This window comes from Dendrobates tinctorius, unplaced genomic scaffold (assembly GCF_039654945.1).
Source record: "Dendrobates tinctorius isolate UK_male_01 unplaced genomic scaffold, ASM3965494v1 ptg000126l, whole genome shotgun sequence".
Taxonomy (NCBI): Eukaryota; Metazoa; Chordata; class Amphibia; order Anura; family Dendrobatidae; genus Dendrobates; species Dendrobates tinctorius.
This window is the reverse complement of record NW_027361794.1, coordinates 9,191,804-9,214,802: the sequence shown is the minus strand read 5'-3', so window position 1 is coordinate 9,214,802 and position 22,999 is coordinate 9,191,804. Positions and strand designations below refer to the sequence as shown.

Genomic DNA, 22,999 nt, shown 5'->3' with positions numbered 1-22,999 from the left:
TGCGTTTTTTCAATGCGTTTTTTTGCGGGAAAAACGCGCTGCAAAAAAAAGCAAGTGTGAAACTAGCCTAAGGAAAGTAAAACAAACCCCAAACTATTCTTTAATTATATAAACAGTAAAAAGATTAAAATTGATGGTGTTGGCCCTTTAAAGAACAATGAGGGTGAAATCATAGAGAGCGATGTGGGAAAAGCAAATGTTTTAAATACTTTTTTCTCAACAGTGTTCACACAGGAAAAGGATTTGCCAGGGGAAATGCAGAGTGATAATGTAAACTCCCCATTAAGTATTACCTGCCTAACCCTGGAAGAAGTGCAGAACCGCCTTAGTAAGATGAAAATGGACAAATCACCAGGCCCTGATGGCATTCACCCTCGGGTGTTAAGGGAGTTAAGTAATGTGATAGACAGGCCTCTATTCCTTATATTTAAAGGCTCTATAGAAACAGGGTCTGTTCCTTTTGATTGGCGGCAAGCAAATGTGGTACCAATATTCAAAAAGGGGTGTAAAAAGGAACCTGGAAACTATAGGCCGGTAAGCTTAACATCTGTTGTGGGTAAAATTTTTGAAGGGTTTCTAAGGGATACCATTATGGAATATCTCAATGTTAATAAATGTTTAACTCCATATCAACATGGATTTATGAAGGATCGCTCCTGTCAAACTAACCTGATCAGCTTCTATGAGGATGTAAGCTCTCAAATGGACCAAGGAGAATCATTGGATGTCATTTATCTCGACTTCTCTAAAGCATTTGACACTGTCCCACAGAAAAGATTTAGTAAGTAAGATGAGAAAGCTTGGGCTAGGGAGCTGGCTTAGTGATAGAAAACAAAGAGTGGTTATTGATGGGGCATACTCAGATTGGGCCAGGGTTACTAGTGGGGTACCACAGGGTTCTGTATTGGGCCCCCTACTATTTAATATATTTATTAATGATCTAGTGGATGGCTTAAACAGTAAAATATCAGTATTTGCAGATGATACAAAACTATGTAAGGTAGTTAACACAAAGGAGGACAGTTTGCAACTACAGACAGATTTGAGTAAATTGGAGAATTGGGCTGAAAAATGGCAAAGAGGATTAGCACAGATAAGTGTAAGGTTATGCACATGGGAAGGAGAAACAGATGCTACAATTAATTACTAAATGGGAAACTGCTGGGGAAATCAGACATGGAAAAAGACTTAAGCATCTTAGTCAATAAGAAGCTAAATTGGAGTGTCCAGTGTCAGGCAGCTGCCACCAAAGTAAATAGGGTCATGGGATGCATTAGAAGAGGTCTGGGGACACGAGATGAAAACATAATTCTCCCTCTGTACAAATCACTCGTCAGACCACACTTGGAGTATTGTGTGCAATTTTGGACGCCGGTGCTCAAGAAAGACATTACTGAACTTGAAAGGGTTCAAAGGCGGGCTACTAAAATGATAAATGGAGTTGGTTCACTACAATACCCAGAAAGGTTATCAAAATTAGGTCTATTTACTCAAGAAAAGAGAAGACTTAGGGGAGACTTAATATATGTACAAGTATATCAGAGGGCAATACAGAGATCTCTCCAATGAACTGTTTGTACCAAGGACTGTGAAAAGAACAAGGGGGCATTCTCTTCGTTTGGAGGAAAGACAATTTCTGCACCAGCATAGAAGAGGGTTCTTCATGGTAAGAGCAGTGAGGCTCTGGAATGCTCTTCCTGAAGAAGTGGTGATGGCCAACTCACTGAATGAATGCTTTTCTTGTGAGTAACAGTATAGAAGGCTATGAATAACAGAATATTATAGGTAGATGGTTGACCCAGCTTAGGGGAAGGAATTTTTTTCCCTATGGAGAAAATTAGCTTCTACTCTGTGGGTTTTTTGCCTTCCCCAGGATCAACAATGCAGAACAGCTGCACTAAAAATAGGCTGAACTAGATGGACATAAGGTCTTCCTTCAGCCTTCAAAACTATGTTACTATGTTACTATGTTATCTCATGTGTATGGGGCCGTTAGTATTACACTGACAGGCAGTGATGATACTGTCACGGGGGCTTAGTTCAACTAAGGCTGAAATACCCGGGGCCCCTGTGGTGTCCCTTTACTAGGGGAAACCCTGTCTGACCCTCAACCCAGGGTTTTTGCTGAAGGTGCAAATGCCTGAGCCTCCGACCTTTCCTTATCTCCTGCTCAGCCCTGCACTTAACCCTCCACCCTCCACCCAGTGAGAAGTCACCACCAAAGCTCCCACAAAAATAATGACAGACAGGGAGAACTTAAACTGCACTGCGCCGCACACACACAGGAATAAACAGTAATGTGAACAGGGCACAACTAAACACAAATATGGGAAGGAGAAAGGATAACGACGGATCATACGACACCAGATATGAATCTCTCTCTCTTGAACACCTCCACTCCAGACCGGAACCACTTGGTATGAAACACAAGCTATAATCGGCGACGCCCATAGGCCAGCATGACTATTTAAAGACCGTGGGCGTGACTAACCATCCAACCTGGTCTCCAGCAGGATTAACCCCCGAGAGCCTGAAGATCAGGCCGGCGCCACTGAGGCTATAGTGGCTGGAGGTGGAACTACCTCTGCCTGCCGGATGCTGTGGTGTGAACAGCGTCCGACATGACAGTACCCCGTCTTCTACGAGGGACCCCAGGGCCCTCAAGACTCATAGGACCCGGCTTGTCCGGATGACGACGGTGAAAAGAACTGACCAGCCGATCCGCATGTATGTCTGAGGCTGGAACCCAAGACCTCTCCTCTGGACCATACCCCCGCCAGTGCACCAAATACTGAAGAGTACGGCGTACTACTCGAGAGTCCACTACCTTGGCGACCTCGAACTCTAACTCGCCATCCACCATGACTGGAGGTGGCATCGGCGTTGTGTCCACAGAGCCTACCACCTTTTTCAATAAAGCCCTGTGAAACACGTTGTGTATCTTGTACACTGCGGGAAGTTCCAACCGATAAGCCACTGGGTTAATGATCGCAGAAATCCTAAAAGGCCCAATAAACCTTGGACCCAGTTTTAAAGAAGGGATTTTGAGTTTTATGTTCTTCGTAGCTAACCACACCCATTCACCCACACACAGGTCCGGACCTGGCACGCGTCTACTGTCAGCCACCCGTTTGTACCTGGCACTCATGCTCAACAAACGCTGTTTCACCCGCCTCCAGACTGATGACAATTGGGCTCCTAGCTGATCCTCCTCCGGGACACCCCCGGAGTCACCCTGACGTAAGGTACAAAACTGAGGATGTTGACCGTACACACAAAAGAATGGAGACTCTCCTGATGACTCTTGGCGGTGATTATTTAATGCGAATTCGGCCAGAGGAAGGAAAGTAGACCACTCCTCCTGGTTGTCGGACACAAAGCATCGTAAATACTGTTCAAGATTTTGGTTCATGCGCTCAGTTTGTCCATTAGACTGTGGATGAAACGCCGATGAATGTGACAACTTGATCCCCAACCTTGAGCAAAAAGCTTTCCAAAACCTCGCCACAAATTGCGTACCCCTATCAGATACTATGTCAGACGGTACTCCGTGGAGTCTGACCACCTCCTTCACAAATACCTGAGCCAACGTCTTAGCATTGGGCAAAGAAGACAACGCCACAAAATGCGCCATCTTTGAAAAACGGTCAACCACCACCAGGATGACCGTGTTCCCTGCCGAGGCTGGCAAGTCAGTGATAAAATCCATGGAGATTTCTGTCCATGGCCTATTGGGTACCCCCAGAGGCTGTAGCGTGCCAGCAGGACGGGTTCGGGGTGACTTAGCCCTAGCGCACGTGATGCAAGCTGCCACGTACGAGACCACGTCCTGCCTGATTTTGGGCCACCAGAAACGACGCGATACCAGCTCTAAGGTGCCCTTCACCCCTGGGTGACCAGCCAGTACCGAATCGTGGTGTTCCTTCAACACCTTAGGCCGATTATAATGTCACGGGGGCTTAGTTCAACTAAGGCTGAAATACCCGGGGCCCCTGTGGTGTCCCTTTACTAGGGGAAACCCTGTCTGACCCTCAACCCAGGGTTTTTGCTGAAGGTGCAAATGCCTGAGCCTCCGACCTTTCCTTATCTCCTGCTCAGCCCTGCACTTAACCCTCCACCCTCCACCCAGTGAGAAGTCACCACCAAAGCTCCCACAAAAATAATGACAGACAGGGAGAACTTAAACTGCACTGCGCCGCACACACACAGGAATAAACAGTAATGTGAACAGGGCACAACTAAACACAAATATGGGAAGGAGAAAGGATAACGACGGATCATACGACACCAGATATGAATCTCTCTCTCTTGAACACCTCCACTCCAGACCGGAACCACTTGGTATGAAACACAAGCTATAATCGGCGACGCCCATAGGCCAGCATGACTATTTAAAGACCGTGGGCGTGACTAACCATCCAACCTGGTCTCCAGCAGGATTAACCCCCGAGAGCCTGAAGATCAGGCCGGCGCCACTGAGGCTATAGTGGCTGGAGGTGGAACTACCTCTGCCTGCCGGATGCTGTGGTGTGAACAGCGTCCGACATGACAGATACTCGGCACTACAGTAGTACAGGGCATCACCGGACAATCAGAGGCTTGTATGTTGTATGATCGCACTGATCAGAGGTGTATAAAAAAGGTTTAACATGAAAAAAAAATATAAAAGTTTTGGCAACAAGAAATATCCGTCACTATAGGGAAAACAGTCACTGCACAATGTTAGTTAAGTCACGTCCATAACTACTTTATTTATACGCTATTATCCTATAGAGTGGAGTAGACAGAAATCTCAGATCCCACCACAAAAGCTGAAATTGAACCCCAAACATCAAAAGGGAAAAATTATTATATATTTATTTATGTTTGGCAGAGTCATATCTCCCTACTCCGCAGACAGCATGCTGCCGTTGTATTTGGTAGGCCCAGACCAGACTGTATGTAGATAAATGAGAGGAACAAAAGTCCAAAAATAAACTTTCCTTTACTTAATAAGAACTTTATGTGAAGTATATACATCAGATAGCAGACACAGCACTTTATGAATGCTTCTTCTGCATTATGCAGAATCTGGAACTTTCTGGTTACGTGTGGTGCTACATAACTTTTGTTTCGAGCTACAACAGTCCAGCAAACCATTATGGGAATGTCCATCATCCCTACACGGACTGCGATTTGTTGCTTTGGCAATTCTGAGGTCCTCTCAGTTACCAGGAGATTTGTGAGGAGATGCATCGGTACAACTCCTCGCTAGTACTCTCAAAGTCCATTCGATGAGGGTCACATGAATGAATCTCTTGTTCATTTCAAAGGGGGGATTAAAATCTGACAATACCTGACTAGTAAAAAGGCCAGGTACAGAATTAAACTGTACAAACTTTGCAAGTGTACCTCAGGGTACACCCACAGATTTAGGGTCTACGAGGGGAATGACACCCGGATTGACCCCACTGATTGCACCCTGTCCTGTGGATGAGTGAGAAAATTGCATGGGAATTGCTGCACCCACTGCTGGATAAGGGTTATCACCTCTATATTGATAACTTTTACTCCAGCATCATACTTTTCAAGACCCTCTCTGTTAGGACTCATACATGCGAGAAACTTAGATGAGTCTCGCACATCAATACCTGGCACTGCTGCCGGCACTCGAATCGGAACGTTCAGCTGCATAGAACTACATGCAGCTGAGCGTTCCGGTCCTGAGTGTCGGCAGCAGTGCCGTGTATTGATGTGCGAGACTCATCCGAGTTTCTCGCATGCGAGTATGAGCCCTTAGACGTACAGTTGCATGCAGCAGCATGAAAAAAAAAAAAAATCAGGAGAGGCCTCCCTAAGCCGCTAAATGGACAAATGCTGAGAAAGGGTAACAGCAAAGCCCAATGCCGCGACAAAATAATGGTGGTGCTATGATGAGTCACCGAAGGAGGAAAAAACAAAATACCAGCTAAGTCCAGAAAAACCAGAGAGGTTGGCAGCTATCGGATTGCAGACCCCTGAACCTATCCACAACAACTAGCAGTAGCCGTGGGGGGTTCCTACAGTGCCCTAGACCCCTCGATCACAGCCGGAGAACTATATAGCCTAAAGACAGAAAGGGGAAAAACTAAACTGCCCCAGAGCAGACCCCAAAGCAATAGGCAGCCCCCAACATATAATGACAGTGAAGCAAGATGAAAACACTAACACAGATTGAAAGATAGGTTGAGCAAATGATGGGGCCCAAGCTAACTACATAGGACAGGATAGGAAAGCTGCTGTCTGCCATCCGCAAAAACCCTATCAAAATGAGCCAACCGACTGATAAGAAAAACAGGCCCTGAAGTCGCTAGGCTTCAAAAGACTATATCAGCACTCAGGTATATTCTGAAGACAGAGCAAAATATCAACAGATCAGAGACAAAAATGGAATTCAGCTCACCCCCGGCCGGGGATGGCAGAACTCCCAAAAAACAAGGCAAAACAAAAACAAAACTGAAGAGTACAAAGCAGAGCAGAAAAACTTAGCTTTGAGATGCAGGAATCAGACTGGTCTCCAAGAATCCAGCAGGAAAATCACCAGCCAGGAAGAAGGGCGTTGGCAGCCTTATATCCAGTCCTCAATTCCAGCCACCCAGTCATCATCTAGCTGCCCAGGTGTTTGGTAATCAGTCTCACTACCTTCCTTCACTAGAGGAGGGAGTTCATCAGACCTCAATGGTGAAGGGAAAAATGAACTCACAACAGGTGGTCAAGAATAAGGACAAAAGGGATGTCCTTATCTTGACTACCATATACCATGACAACAGCTCCCTTGTCACTGTTCATGGGACCACAATACAAGTCACAAAGCCAGATTGTATCTTGGATTACAATCGGTACATGCAGTGTAGATCTCTCAGATCAGGTCCTCAAACCATACAGTGCCATGCATAAAGCTAAAGTATGGCACAAAAATTGCCCATGCACATTGTATATGTTACGACTACGACTGCGGACAAGGTCCTGCCGACGCCTCCACGTCGCCCGACCTCAGCAACGTGGGGCGAACGTCCCAGGAGGGGACGGAATGTGGACCCACTGGAGCACATAGGGTAACCTGGACCTACCCAGACTAGGGAGGGCTGCGAGCAGGGTCTGTGGCAGCTGAGCATGTGGACGAGGTGGCGACGTGCAGAACTATATGACACCGCCCAACTTCAGGTATGAAGAACATAAAGTTTACTCGAAGACAAACATAGTACATAAACAGAACATAATGCCAGGCTCCCGATTCCGCACATCAGGAAAGGGTACACGTCTCAGGATAACAGACAAAGGCAGGAGGACATCACGGGTTGATGCAGTCCAGGGTTATCTGGCACGGGCATACTAGGACAGCCTCTCTCAGGCCTCAGGCATAGCACAGGCTCAGCAGGAGAACATCAGACACCGACCTTGGACAGACGTCATCACAGGGTGGACCCCAAGGAAACAGTGGAACATCGGGACACAGGCAGGACAGGAACACCGGCATGGCAACACAGGTCATCGGCTGGTTAGATCCAGGCAGAGCCGTCACGGAGAAACAAGGCTGGAGTCTCCCTAGGAACACAGTAGGAATCCATTCAGGAACACAGGCAGGACCGACTCTGGAACACAGGCTGGACCACCAGGACCTTGGACCAGACATCTGGACACAGGCAGGACATCGGAACACAAGCAGGACATCAAGGCACAAGCCGGACATCAGGTCATCAACAGGACATCAGGACACCAGGCGGACATCAGGAAAACAGGTCTCAGGCAGGACATCAGGATTCAGATCTCAGATAGAACATCAGGACACTGGCATCGGACTCCGGACATCTGGCAGCGATCGACAGGCTCCGGACATCAGGCTCCAGACATCTGGCACTGATCGGCAGGCTCCAGGCAGGGAAAGATAAGATCCAGACATCTGGCGGAGGACGTCAGGCATCAGACATCTGGAAGTGGTCCTCAGACATCAGACATCAGGCCATAGTCATCAGGCTCCCGACAAGAGGCCATGGTCATCAGGCTCCCGACATCTGGCAGCGACCTAAAAAGGAGCTCAAGCAGTCTGGTGCAGGACCCCACCAGGTTGGACTGGAGCCGCCAGGGATTGCACCGAATGACAAGCTGAGCACAGAGTAGTAGAAACTCAGCGGACACACCAGACTCCTACTTCCAAGATGAACCCAGGTTAGAACACAGAAAGTCAGTTAGCAAAGAGTCACAGTCACTGGGCACAGGGTTCAAGACACAGAAAGACCTCAGGAACATAACACAAAGGACACAGTTTAGACAGGGTCAGGTACAGGAACCAACACACAACAGGAACGGGCCTGGATATGCAGCCTTCCAGGAAAGGCAATCTGGGTATTTTGCCCCCAGAGCAAGCGGAAAAACAGGACACAGTTCAGAAAGGGCATCAACTCTCCCAGAACTGATCACAATCAGAGCAGGAGCTAAACACACAAGGCTAGGTTTAGAAACTCAATGCGAAGCTCTGGCAATGCCCCACAGGGCAGGGAACTTTTATATAGCAGCTGCCTCACAGCGATAGAATTGCTGCTCCAGCCTATCACACACCCATTCCTAATAAAAGCATGAGAGGCGTGGCTGCGCGCACACTAAGCGCAGCCAAACACTAATCAGCATTGCAAAGGACACCTGGCAGCGGCTATAAGCCTGAACACACGTGGTAACTAAGTCATACACAGTGCAGGGGACCTAGAAATCCATGGATAGCTTTCCACAGCGGCAGCCAGGGACCGCACAAGCGTGTGGTCATGCAGAGCAGTGGAGCCACACACGCATGTACAGCTATGCAGCGGAGCAGGGAACAGCAGCATCCATAACGGTAACAGATAACAGTATCCCTGCTAGTTAGGGGGAAAGGAGCAAAGGATTAAAGCAGAGACATGCAAAGTAACGCCGGGGAAACAAGGTACAGACATACGTATACAGTATAGATGGCACTGTGTACACTGTTTTTGTGCTGTTCTGAGCTGCAGGCAATACGGGCACCTTCCTTCAGTTTCAGGACATAGCCATCAAGGCCCTAATGTTTGGCACTCAAGAAGGTGAGGGTTCCGGTACTTCTGAAACTGATGGTGCCCATATTGTCCCAGGTCAACATTTCCCAGGACCGATTCCACAAGCAGTGAAGAAAGTAACATCACAAAAACGATGCAGAGTATGCTCCAAGAGGGGAATCTGAAAGGACACAACTTAGCATCATGAACCTGCCGTGAGAAACCTGGTCTTTGAATTAAGGATTGCTTCAAAGGGTACCACACGTCCACAAATTAATAAAATTAGTTTTACTATGTTGACGCAATACACTTTAATAATCTGATGTACCCCGCACATCTTACACATAACACCATATTATAAAATCATACACCAGGAAAACCAAAAGCATTATAATCATTACTATAAAATTATGCCTCTAGATCAGTCGTGGCAAATGGCGGCTCGCGGGCCACATGCGGCCCGCTGGTTGTTTCTGTCCGGCCCGCAGACAGAAACAAAGAAAGAGCAGGAACTCGCACATGAGCTCACAGCTTTTTGTTAGACAGTGGGGTGGGGCTAACTATTGGTGGAGCGGAGGAAGCGAGGAGCTGCTCAGCTCATTCACAGACAGCAGAGCAGCTCTGGCTGCTGTTGTAGGGTCATTGCTGAGAAGACACTGCTGTGCCCAGCAGCATCTGCACATACCTGGTAATTAGTCACCTCCTGGGGATGTTTGAGATTAGAGCTAGGAGACAGTCCGGTGCTGCGTAAATGAAGACCGGCAGAGCTGTGTCCTTTTAACCCAACAACTGCTGGATCACAGATTGAAATCAAACTGGAGGGAGAGCAGCTGCTGCACCCTTCCCTCCCTCCCTGGCAACTTCTAGAAGCTCAGGGATCAGGCTGAAAAGAGATATAACACGTGGGCCAAATATACAGTGTCCAATAGTGAAGTGCCCCCTCTGCCTCACTACATGCAGCCTGGAAATCTCACATTCTGTGTGCACCCCCCTCCCTCTATCCTCCAGTAGTGAAATATGCTTCCCAAACTTCTTTTTGTGTGCCCCATGTACCCTAGTGGCTGGTCTGTGTATGTCTGTGACCGTATCTGTGTGTGTGTCTGTGCCCGTGTATGTCTGTGTGTGCCCCATGTACTCTAGTGGCTGGTCTGTGTGTGCATCTGTGTGTGCCAGTGCCTGTATCTGTGTGTGTCTGTGCTGGTGTATGTCTGTGTGTGCCATATGTACTCTAGTGGCTGGTCTGTGTGTGCATCTGTGTGTGCCAGTGCCTGTATCTGTGTGTGTCTGTGTGTGTCTGTGCTGGTGTATGTCTGTGTGTGCCCCATGTACTCTAGTGGCTGGTCTGTGTGTGCATCTGTGTGTGCCAGTGCCTGTATCTGTGTGTGTCTGTGTGTGTCTGTGCTGGTGTATGTCTGTGTGTGCCCCATGTACTCTAGTGGCTGGTCTGTGTGTGCATCTGTGTGTGCCAGTGCCTGTATCTGTGTGTGTCTGTGTGTGTCTGTGCTGGTGTATGTCTGTGTGTGCCATATGTACTCTAGTGGCTGGTCTGTGTGTGCATCTGTGTGTACCTGTGCCCGTATCTGTGTATGCGTGTCTGTGCGCGTCTGTGTCCGCGCATCTGTGCATGTGTGTGTCTGTGTGCGCGCGTCTGTGCCGGTGTATGTCTGTGTGCGCGCGTCTGTGCATGTGTGTGTCCGTGTGTGCGCATGTGTGTCAGCCAGTGTGTGCACGTGTTTCTGCTTTTGTGTGCACGCGTTTCTGTGCAAGTCTGTCTCTTCTCCACTCCATGGACTGAAAGGAAGACTTCTTACCACTTGTCTGTCACCTCCACCACATATGAGCGGTGAGCAATTAATTTTTTTGAATGTCCTCATTTTTTTTTTTCCTTAGGCTACTCTTACACTTTCCGCTTTTATGCCGGCCCGTTTTCTTGCGGGCCGTATCCCTGCAATTTTTACGGTGTGCCGCAGTAACAGGCCGCAAAAAAGCTTGCGGATCGCCATTTTTCATTTTGCCAATACCATGGAAATAGTATTGGGAAAAAAAACCCTGCATTCCCCAAAACCCGAAGTCACTTTCGTTTGTTTTTGCGGCCCGATTTATTTTCAATGGGGGCCGTGTCCGTACGCCGTGAAAAAGATTGTGCAAGCTCAATCTTTTATCAGGCCGCAGAAACAGCCGTACTGCACACGGCGCATCGTGGAATTTTTGCAGGTCGATTTTGCGGCCCCACAGAAATCTATTGGGGCCGCAAAATCGGCCTGCAAAAACACGGTAAGTGTAAAAGCAGCCTTAAAGGGGTTATAATAATAATAATAATCTTTATTTTTATATAGCGCTAACATATTCCGCAGCGCTTTACAATTTGCACATATTATCATCACTGTCCCCAATGGGGCTCACAATCTAAATTCCCTATCAGTATGTCTTTAGAATGTGGGAGGAAACCGGAGTGCCCGGAGGAAACCCACGCAAACACGGGGAGAACATACAAACTCCTTGCAGATGTTGTCCTTGGTGGGATTCGAACCCAGGACCCCAGCGCTGCAAGGCTGCAGTGCTAACCACTGAGCCACCGGGTTATCCAGATTCAGAAAACTCATTGTTCCTCGAATGTAGTTTAAAAACATATACCTTCTTTAGGACAAGTGTCTAGACATTGTTTACTCAAAGCACGTGCGCGCACAAGGCGCTGACGTGCGCGGTGCCGAGCGCTCGTCAGCGATCACATAGACTGTAATGCTATTTTGGGCGCACATCGAGCGCACACATGCGCGCGCGATTTTTTTAAGTATGTAGGCGGAACAAAAAAATGCAACATGTAGCGTTCGGCGCGTCTGGGCGCACACCTGTAAAATGCGCAGCGCACACTAAACGCTGATGAGCGTGTACATTCGCAAGACCCTGCGATAACCATGTTAAAGATAGGGGAAGATTGCGCGTGCGCACGATGCGCTGCGCCCGATCGCGCACGATGCGCTGCGCGATCAAACGCTAGTGTGAAACCAGCCTTAATCATACATCAGTTTTTCACGTACGAGTTCTATCCTTGTTTTTCATGGACAGCACTCATACCGAGTATCTTCTGGGGGGGGCTGTTCACATGTCTGGTATTGATCCGAATGTGGTCTAAAAATCAGCAATGCAAGTGAAAAAAGAATCAGACAGTACTGGGACATCATCGGCTGCTGGATATGAAAAGGTGGAGAAACTTATTTTTTTTCTAAAAACTGATGAAACTCAGACAAAACAGATGAAATGTTGACATGGTGGAAGATCTGATGAAAAGCTGAACATAATCACTGATGAAACAAGGACTGATCTTCTGATACAAGAAAAAAACGCACATCTGAATGAGCTCTTACTCGCCCTCCCAGGTTCAGCCGCTGATTCCGGTGCCTGTTTTCTGCAGCACTGACATCATGTCGACGCTACTGGATCCAATACCTGAGCTCAGCAGCTTCACGTGGGCTGACGCCATGAGTTGCCCATAGCCAATGAGCTCACTGACTGGCTGCAGCGCTGTAGACGTGACGTGAGCACTGCAGACAATGACAGGCGCCAGGAACTGTAACGGAGACGGCGCTGGTCCTGGGAGGGGGAGAAAAAAAAACTTTTTTATTTTTTTAGAACTGCAGCTAATGAGAAGGATTTTCTGAAATTGGAAAACCCCTTTAATTAACGGCTAATACAGGTTAGGCCGGGATCACACATGCAAGAAACACGGCCGAGTCTCGTATGTTAATACTTGGCACTCGGATCGGAGCGTGCAGCCACATAGCAATACATGGAGCCGCACGCTCCGCTCCCGAGTGCCGGCGGCAGTGCCGGGTATTAACATACGAGACTGGGCCGTGTTTCTCACATGTGTGATCCAGGCCTTACTATTGGTGTTAGCAGCAGCAAATTAAAAACATAACTTAGGCCGGTTTCACATTTGCGTTTCAGGGCGCAGCGACGGCCTGCGCACGGCCGCCGCTAAGCCCCGCCCCTGCTGCGCCTCCGCCGGTAGCTCCACCTCCGGGCGCATGACGCTGCATGCGTCATGCATCCCCATCTTTATCACTGAGGACGCAGGCCGTGCGCAGTATGCGTTTAGGCGGCGCCTGCGTCCTTTTGACGGTGCGCCGACCAGCGCCAGACGCAACCTGTTGCAATTTGGTTGCGCTCGGCGCACCGTCAAAAGGACGCAGGTGCCGCAAAACGCATACTGCGCACGGCCTGCGTCCTCAGTGATAAAGATAGGGGACGCATGAAGCGTCATGCGCCTGGAGGCGGAGCTACCGGCGGAGGCGCGGGGCTTAGCGGCGGCCAAGCGCAGGCCGTCGCTGCGTCCTGAAACGCAAATGTGAAACCAGTCTTACTGCTTCTTATAAACTGATAAGCATTTTTGGGAAATAAAGCCAAACCTCATTAAACAAGTTATGTAGACAAAGCACACGTATAATCCACACCCAATGAAATGCAGCAAAACTGGCGTATTGAACACAGTAGTTTTACTACCAAGAGAGCAGGTTTTGGCTTCAGAAACAAAACGCAGCAAAAACGTTGCATGTGAACAAAGCCTTAAGGAGAATTACAGTATGATCAGACAATTGGTTCGGCACCCCCACAACAGTCCCAGTTTTTTATGTGGCCCCTTTGAAAAATTAGTTGCCCACCCCTGCTCTAGATAAATTCCTTGAGAGGTTGTAGTTTCCAAAATGGGGTCACTTGTGGGGGATTTCCACTGTTTAGGCACATCAGGGGCTCTGCAAACGCGATACCACGCCCTCAGACCATTCCATCAATTCCAAAACACCACTCCTTCCCTTCTGAGCCCCGACGTGTGCCCATTCAGTAGTTTTCTCCCACATATGGGGTATCAGTGTACTCAGGAGAAATTGCACAACAACTTTTAGAATCCTTTATATCCTGTTACCCTTGTGAAAATTAAAAAAATCGGGGCTAAGTTATCATTTTTGTGGAAAAAAAGATTTTCACGGATCTATATTATAAACTTCTGTGAAGCACCTGGGAGTTCAAAGTGCTCACCATATATCTAGATAAGTTCTTTGAGGGGCTTAATTCCCAAAATGAGGTCACTTGTGAGTGGTTTCCACTTTTTAAGCACATCAGGGGCTCTGCAAATGCGACATGGCGTCCGCTCTCAATCCCAGCCAATTTTGCTTTCAAAAAGTTTATTGGAGCTCCTTTCCTGCCGTGCACCCAATGGTTTTGCCCCACATAAGGGGTATCAGCGTGCTCAGGAGAAATTGCACAATAACTTTTCTGGTCCATTTTCTCCTGTTAACTCTTGTGAAAAAAAAATTGGGGCTAAAAGATCATTTTGGTGACTAAAACGTTAATTTTTTCCTTCCATGTTGCTTCAGTTCCTGTAAAGGGTTAATAATCTTCTTGAATGTGGTTTTGAGCACCTTGAGGGGTGCAGTTTTTAGACTGGTGGGTGTCGCTTTTGGGTACTTTATGTCATATAGGCCCCTCAAAGTCACTTCAAATGTGAGGTGGTCCCTAAAAAAATAGCATTCAAAAAATGTTATTATAAAAATAAAAAAAAAAATAAAAAAAAAATCGCTGGTCAACTTTTAATCCTTATAACTTCCTAACAAAAACAAAATTATGTTTCAAAAATTGTGCTGATGTAAAATAAACATGTGGGAAATGGAATTTATTAACTATTTTGTGTGACATATCTCCCTGATTTAAAGACCTAAAAATTTAAAAGTTTGGAAATTTATAAATTTTCACCTAATTTCCGATTTTTTTTTTACAACTAAATGAAGATCATATCAACGAAATGTTACCACTGTGGCCGGGATCACGCATGCGACAAACTCGGAAAAGTCTCACTTCTTAATACCCGGCACTGCGGAGCGGAATGTGCGGCTGCATGTATTTCTATGCCGCCGCACGCTCTGCTTCCAAGTGCTGGGTATTAAGATGCCAGACTCTTCCGAGTTTCTCGCATGTGTGATCCCGGCCTCTCATGAGGTACAATGTCATGAAAAAAGAATTTCATAATGACCGGGATCCATGGAAGCGTCCAGAGTTATTACCTCATAAAGTGACATCGGTCAGAATGATAAAAATTGGCCTGGTCAGGAAGGTGATGACAGGCTTCGGGGTGAAGGGGTTAAATACCCCCTATAGCGCCACAGGAAAGACACTAAAGGATACAACTTGATAATACTTAGGGGGTGACAATAATCTAAGCTCCCTCCTATAACAACTCTCCCCGAGCGGCTTCCTGAGGACGGTGTGCCGAGCATCGCGACACTGGGTCTTCTATAAAGGGGGGGCTACATGAGCTACATAGAGTTACACTAGTTGCAAATGGTATAAAAATTGCCTCGTGTTTCATTATGTCAGATAAAGTGATTTGCCCACGACCTGTGCGCGGCCTCCTTTGTCTCCTAGCGCTTGTCAATTATGGCGTAACCTCCTAATTTGGCCTCACTTGACATCTGGCTTTGGGTCAGAACGCAAACAGCTACAACACTGTTCACACCACACAGAGACCCCAAAAGCGCCCCAGTGCTGAAGGGGTTAATGTCCCCCGTGCCCAGTAATGGGGGAATCTCCAGCACCTACCTCCTCTTGTAGAGCCGCACACCACATATATGGCTCCTCTGTGCGCACAGGACCTGTGGTGAGGTCACAGGAGGGGAGGAGTCAGAGGTCACATGATCAGGGGCCTCAGTGTATACAGGACTCCGCTGTGCTGTATTCGGTCGTCTGCTGGTGTTGCGCCTTTAAGAACAGGTAAGGTTGTAAAGAGTAGAACAATTCCCCCCATTAAGCGATTGGATCCTTCCAGATCTTAGTGATATTACAAACGGGAGTTTCCATGGGGGCTAGATTCAGGGGTGATCCTGGTGCTGAATGAGCCGTACGGCCTCCATCTTAGAGAGCGGTCACAATCCCAGACGATGCAGCGGCCGGAGCAATGTTAGTGATTGGGAGAATTTCTGTGAGCATCAAATTAATGAAGAATGTTTTCCCGGAAAATCCGTCTCCCATTTCCACTTGGAGTCTGAGCCGTAATTGCTGAATCCTCCGATCTGTGCTCATCACCAATAGAGGCTTATATAAGGGGACACGTTCCTCCATCCTTTATAAATCCGGGCTCCTCTCAGAATCTCTCCGTCCATAACCCCGGAGTCCGGTGGAGCTGGTGCCGGTGACCCTAATGCTATTAGAGCTTTCCTACTGATACATTCGCTTCTTTCTTCTGGAGTCAGGAGGACTTTGGTGAATATGTCGGCAGTGACATTGATGTCTCAGTCCGGATTACCTCTCCTCTGCTCTCTATGAATATCTTCTCTAGGACATTCTCAGTCCCATAGAGCCCGGGGATTGGAAGGAGCACAGGATGGAGTTATTATAGGGACCAGGCTTCGAGGGTGAGGTGGGAAGTGAGTGAGGGACGCCTCCTGCAATGTCCCGGTGTGGACCATCCTCCATCAGACCTCGCTTTTGGCCTCCCTGTAAGTTTTTGTTGGTTCAGTTGTACAGAAGACGCTCGCTTTCCACCTTGCCATACATATCTACTATACATTGATGAGAACGTTGCCTACATTGTTGTCTGATCATTATTTGGTAGGTGTAGACGTCCATAGCTGATATTTTTATTGGTTGGCCTCGCAGTGTTGGGATCAGTCCTCGTTAGATTATAGTGATCGCCGTCTAGGCCGTTCCACAATATTATAGGATATTGTAGAGCATCATGTGATCTGTGTGTTTCTGTAATACGTGGCAAATTGACTTTACCATTTGAGCAGCAGATAACAGGCAATTTAAAGTTAAACTTTTTTGCTTGACAATGTTCTCATATTATGTCCATTTTGCTGATTATGACTTTCAGATGTCACCTACAGTCCTGAATTGGGTCGTAGTGAAACACTTCCAAACTCATGTCAGCCTGCCTACATCATTGCATATGTCATATGCGGTCATTTTGACAACATTCATCCTTTTTGTTCAGATGTTTCGGCATACCTTGATTCAGTCTGTCTCATCCATTTTTCCTGAAGATGACATTTCTATTGCTCAGATGTTTCAGCTGCCTTTGATTCAGCCTGTCTCATCTATTTCCTTTGAAGCCAGGGCTCACATTGTTCACTTAAGGTTCAATAGGGGTAGCGGTCACTGGGGAGCGCAAGGAGGGCGGCAATTAAAGTGAATGAAGGTCAATGGATCCACTGCAGCTCCAGGTGGCCTAGTGAACTAGGACGAAGAACATGAACGGTCAGTGGAGCGCTGGGGATAGAAGACACCACAAATGTTTCTTCTTTAACCCACAACATGTTTTGACTGTAACCCCATCTTCATCAGGTGGCAAATCATTTGCTGGAGGTGGAACTTTCTTGTGGGCATGGTTAAATACCCACTTCAGCTTTTGTTGACTGTGGGTCATCCATGAACTTCATTGACTCAAGCTTGGTGTCCAAGAGTAAGATAGGGACAGTTAGGCTTGAAACCCCAATCCATATCATTGCCATTGATAAGACACCGCTGGTTAAGAATATTGTTAAGTTTATCTCTGAAGAGTTTCTCCTCAAGGTGGGTTCCTTGCACCAGGAATAAATTTCATGTTATGTTCTGGATAATCTTCCAGCGGGACTGGTGTTGGGATTCCCCTGGTTAGTCCAGGGCTGTGGAGTCGGTAAGCCAAACCTGCGACTCCGACTCCTCAATTTCCCTTACACCGACTCCACGACTCCGACTCCCACATATATTGCTTATATTTGAGTGAAAAACTTATTGTAGTACAATGTGAACATCAGACATTTAATCATTTTTATGATGCAATAATCAAGATATTTAGATAGAACAGAATATATATTTATTGGAATACAACTTTAGAACATAAAAAACTAATAAATTGTAATTATGCAATACACTATGTAATATCTATTATATATATATATATAACACTATGTAATAAACTAGGTAAGTGGCAACAAACAGTTTTCAACAAAAACATACTAAATAACATTTGTGCAGTCTATGAATTTGTTCTAAGAAATAGAATTGCCTCCATCAGATCCTCCTTCATAGATGACCTCAAATCTGACCTAATAATTTTAAGGCTAGAGAACAATCTCTCTACACTAACTTGGGTTGGAGGCAAAGCCGTAACCACATGGGCAACATCTCTAACAATTTCTGGGTATAAAGGAATTGCCTCGTGCACAGTCCGTTTTGATGAAAGGTTGAATTTTTCTATTTCTTTGAGAGCAAGTGAAACATTTTGCTGAAATATGGTCTATCTGCTGCTATAGGAGACAGAGTGAAATCTTTTTCCTTGCGGCAACGCTTTGCCTGCTCCATATCATCCAAATACTTGTCAAAGTCAAACTCCTCATCTGATGAGGATGAAGATATGGCAGCAGTAGCACTGTCAGGACCCAAGTCCTCTTGCGCCTGGCAGTCCTCCTGTAGGCCACTCATCCTAACTAAGCAGTATACGATGACTTGGGTCCACAGCTGCCAGAAAAATTTTATTTTCCAATAGCTGTGTCTATCTCCGTTTCATTGAAGCAGAAATACCATCTGCGATTAAACCTCCTCTTTGGGACAGGCAAAATAGCAAGTTCTTCCACTTCCTTATGAAAATGCCAGGAGTTAAATCCTCAGTTTGTAATTTTTTAGTCACGTTAAATTGGTGATTAAGCAATTCCTTCAATTCAGCCACCTGTGTCCATTGACCTTCATTTAGGGTTAGCCATATCTATAAGAAACGGTTTTAGTTCAAGCAATCGCTCAATCATTAAATAAGTGCTGCCCCACCGAGTGGCTTGATCGACAATTGCCCTTTTCCCAGCACGTCTCTTCAAGATGGAATCAATTTTAGGGGTTCTGGCGGCAATACCCAATTTCCTCACTTTTCCAACCAGATTTCCAGCATGTCTGTTATGAGTTCATTTTCCCCTTCACCATTGAGGTCTGATGAACTCCCTCTTCTGGTGAAGGAAGGTAGTGAGGCTGATTACCAAGCACCTGAGCTGGGAGAGGATGACTGGGCGACGGGGATCTCTGACTGGATATAAGGCAGCCGACGCCCTTCTGCCTCGCTGGTGATTTCTCTGTGGAATTCCAGTCTGATTCCTGCTCCTCAAAAGCTAAGTTTTCTGCTTTGCCTTTTTGCATTTGTGTTTTGGTTTTAGTTTGCCTTGCTTTTCTGGATTCTGCCATTCCCTGCTGGGGTGAGCTGAATTCCTTTTTGCCTTTTTGCTCTGTCTTCAGAAAATACCTGAGTACTGACAGTCTTTTTGAAGCCTAGCATCTTCAGGGCCTTTTTCTCTGTCAGTCTGTTGGCACTTATTTTGATAGGGTTTTTTTGCGGATTGCAGACAGCAGCTTTCCTATCCTGTCCTCTCTAGTTAGCTTGGGCCCCATCATTTGCTCAGTCTATCTTTCTATCTGTGTTAGTGTTTTTTCTTCTTGCTTCACCATCATTATATGTTGGGGACTGCCTATTGCTTTGGGGTCTGCTCTGGGGCAGTTTAGATTTCCCTTTCTGTCTTTAGGCTATTTAGCTCTCCGGCTGTGATTGAGGGGTCTAGGGCACCGTAGGAACCCCCCACGACTACTGCTAGTTGCTGTTGATAGGTTCAGGGGTCTGCAATCCGATAGCTGCCAACTTCTCTGGTTTTCTGGACTTAGCTAGCATTTCTGTTTTTGCCTCCTACGGTGACTCATTCATAACAGAATCACCAACTATACCGCAGATCCTAGGGTACTCAATAGCAGGAAAGAATTTAAAAAAAAAAAAAGTGTGTATATTTTTTCCTCTATATCTCTGAGGCCGTAGGGGGAATTTTTTTTTTTTCTCTCAATGGAGATAAAGCAATTGTCTGATCGTGTGGAGCAACTCGCTGCGGAAGTGCGGGGAATTTCCACCTACCTTGCTTATTCACATGCTGCTGAACCAAAGATCCCTACTCCTGATGTGTTTTTTGGGGATCGGTCTAAATTTTTGAATTTCAAAAATAATTGTAAATTATTTTTTGCCTTGAAGCCTAACTCGTCAGGGAGCTCCGCACAGCAGGTTAAAATTGTCATCTCTTTGCTGCGTGGCGATCCCCAGGATTGTGCGTTTTCTTTGAAACCAGATGATCCTATTCTGACTAATGTGAACGCATTTTTTCAAGCCTTGGGGTTGTTGTATGACGAACCTAATGCTATTGATCAGGCTGAAAAGACCCTGTTGGCATTGAGCCAGGGTCGAGATTCTGCAGAATTGTACTGTCAAAAATTCCGAAAGTGGGCGGTCCTTACTGCCTGGAATGATAATGCCTTGGCAGCTCTCTTTCGGATGGGTTTGTCAGAAGCCGTAAAAGATACTATGGTGGTATTTCCTGTTCCCTCTGGTCTGGACGATTCTATGTCATTAGCCATTCAGGTTGATCGGCGTTTACGTGAACGCAGGACTGCACGAGAGGTGTTGCCACCTGTTGAACAAGTGTCTGAACCTATGCAGTGTGATAGAGTTTTGTCCAGGGAGCAACGTCAGGAGTTCAGAAAGCGTAATAAGCTGTGTTTTTTGTGTGGAGATGCCTCGCATATTATTTCTGTCTGTCCTAAACGAGAGAAACGTTTTGCACACACGTTTTCTGTGGGTGGTGTTCAACCTAAGTTTCTTCTGGCAATTACTCTGATCTGCTCCCTGTCCACATTTTCCGCCAAGGCTTTTGTGGATTCGGGAGCAGCCCTGAACCTAATGGACTTGGATTTTGCTAAACGTTGTGGATTTCCTATGACACCTCTGCGGACGCCTATCCCTTTGAGGGGGATTGATGCTACTCCTTTGGCGAAAAATAAACCTCAGTTTTGAACCCAGGTGGTAATGCGGGTCGCCCCAAACCATCAAGAAAATTGTAGATTTTTGGTGTTGCATAATTTGCATGATACCATTGTTCTGGGGTTTCCCTGGTTGCAAATTCATAATCCAGTTTTGGACTGGAAATCTGTGTCTGTGGTGAGTTGGGGTTGTCGGTGTGCCCTTAGTGTGGCTCTGTTTTTTTCCACCTCTCCTCAGTCGCATGATGTTCTTGGCGGACTTTTATGATGTATTTAGTGAGAATGAGTCTGCGTCTTTGCCTCCTCATAGGAGTTATGACTGTGCAATTGAACTGAGCCCGGGTTGTAAATTTCCCAAGGGTCGGCTCTTCAATTTACCTGTACCCGAGCACGAGGCTATGCGATCCTATATTAAGGCCCTTGGAGAAGGGTCATATTAGACCATCCTCTTCACCATTAGGTGCTGGGTTTTTTTTCGTGGCCAAAAACGATGGTTCATTAAGGCCTTGTATTGATTATCGTGCCCTCAACAAAATTACTATTAAATATCAGTATCCATTACCCCTGATTTTGGATCTATTCTCCAGAGTTAAAGGTGCTTGCTGGTTTACCAAGCTTGACCTCAGGGGGGCGTATAATCTTATCCGCATTAAGCATGGGGATGAATGGAAGACGGTGTTTAATACTCCAGAGGGACATTTTGAGTACCTGGTAATGCCCCTTCTGTCTTCCAGTGCTTCATGAACGACATTTTCCGAGACTTTGTGGATAAATTTTTGATTATCTATCTGGATGATATTTTGATCTTCTCCAAGGATTGGGATTCTCATGTGGAACATGTTCGGACAGTGATCTGGATCTTGAGGGAGAATTCCCTGTATGTCAAAGGATCGAAATGCCTTTTTGGGGTACAGAGGATTTCATTTTTGGGATTTATTTTGTCTCCGTCAACTATTGAAATGGATCCGGCCAAGGTACAGGCCATTTATAATTGGGTTCAGCCCACTTCTTTGAAGGCCCTTCAGAAGTTTTTGGGCTTTGCTAATTTTTATCGGAAATTTATAGCAAAATTTTCTAGTATTGCCAAGCCATTGACTGATCTGACTAAGAAGGGTGCTGATGTGTTGAATTGGTCTCCGGAGGCTGTTTCTTCCTTTCAGGAGCTGAAGCGAAGATTCACTTCTGCCCTGGTTTTGCGGCAACCTGATGTCTCACTCCCGTTCCAGGTAGAGGTGGACGCTTCTGAGATTGGTGCAGGAGCTGTTTTGTCCCAAAAGGATCCTGTAACATCTAAAATGAATCCCTGTGCTTTCTTTTCCCGAAAGTTCTCCCCATCTGAACGTAACTATGATGTGGGGAATCGGGAACTGTTGGCCATGAAATGGGCATTTGAGGAGTGGAGACATTGGTTGGAGGGAGCTAAACATCAAGTCGTGGTCCTCACTGACCAAAAGAATTTGATTTACCTGGAGTCGGCCAAACGCTTGAACCCTAGACAGGCTAGATGGGCCTTGTTTTTTACACGTTTTGATTTTGTGGTCTCTTTTCTTCCTGGCACTAAAAATGTCAAGGCTGACGCTCTTTCTAGGAGCTTCTTTGCTGATTCTCCTGTGGTGACCAAGCCTGCTACCATCTTAGGCGAAGGGGTAGTTCTTTCTGCCATCTCGCCCGATTTGAGATGTGCTCTGGAAGAGTTCCAGGAGGACAAACCTGAGCGTTGTCCCAGTGGAAAGTTGTATGTTAGTGACCAGTGGATGAAGAAAGTGATGTCTGAAGTTCATTGCTCTGCATTGGCTGGTCATCCAGGTATTTTTGGTACTAGAGATCTGGTGAGTCGGTCTTTTTGGTGGCCTGTGGGACTTGCTCCCGGTCTAAACCTTGTTCTCGCTCTAGTGGGTTGTTGATGCCTTTGCCGGTCCCCAGGAGGCCATGGACTCATATTTCAATGGATTTCATCTCTGATATGCCTGTCTCTCAGAGAATGACTGTTATTTGGGTGATTTGTGATAGGTTCTCTAAGATGGTTCATCTTGTACCACTCCCTAAGTTGCCATCTTCTTCTGAGTTGGTGCCCCTGTTTTTGCAACAGGTGGTTCGCTTGCATGGGGTTCCTGAGAACATTGTATCTGACAGAGGAGTTCAGTTTGTGTCTAGATTTTGGAGGACGTTCTGTT

At 46.5% G+C, this 22,999-nt stretch overlaps 2 protein-coding genes across 3 annotated transcripts in view; one reads left to right on the top strand and one right to left on the bottom strand.

Moving 5' to 3' along the window:
- LOC141047294 (uncharacterized) overlaps nt 1-15,743 on the bottom strand; it is a 50,882-nt gene extending 35,139 nt beyond the window's left edge. For both annotated transcript variants that reach the window (XM_073542344.1, XM_073542345.1), the window contains exon 1: nt 15,612-15,743. In XM_073542344.1, coding sequence (XP_073398445.1) covers nt 15,612-15,638 — 27 coding nt within the window. In that variant the 5' untranslated portion in view covers nt 15,639-15,743. The remainder of the gene's footprint in view (nt 1-15,611) is intronic.
- A 72-nt stretch (nt 15,744-15,815) lies between these two features.
- The window catches only part of LOC141047344 (uncharacterized), a 549,461-nt gene continuing 542,277 nt past the window's right edge, over nt 15,816-22,999 (top strand). The window contains exon 1 of the mRNA XM_073542405.1: nt 15,816-15,968. Coding sequence (XP_073398506.1) covers nt 15,903-15,968 — 66 coding nt within the window. The 5' untranslated portion in view covers nt 15,816-15,902. The remainder of the gene's footprint in view (nt 15,969-22,999) is intronic.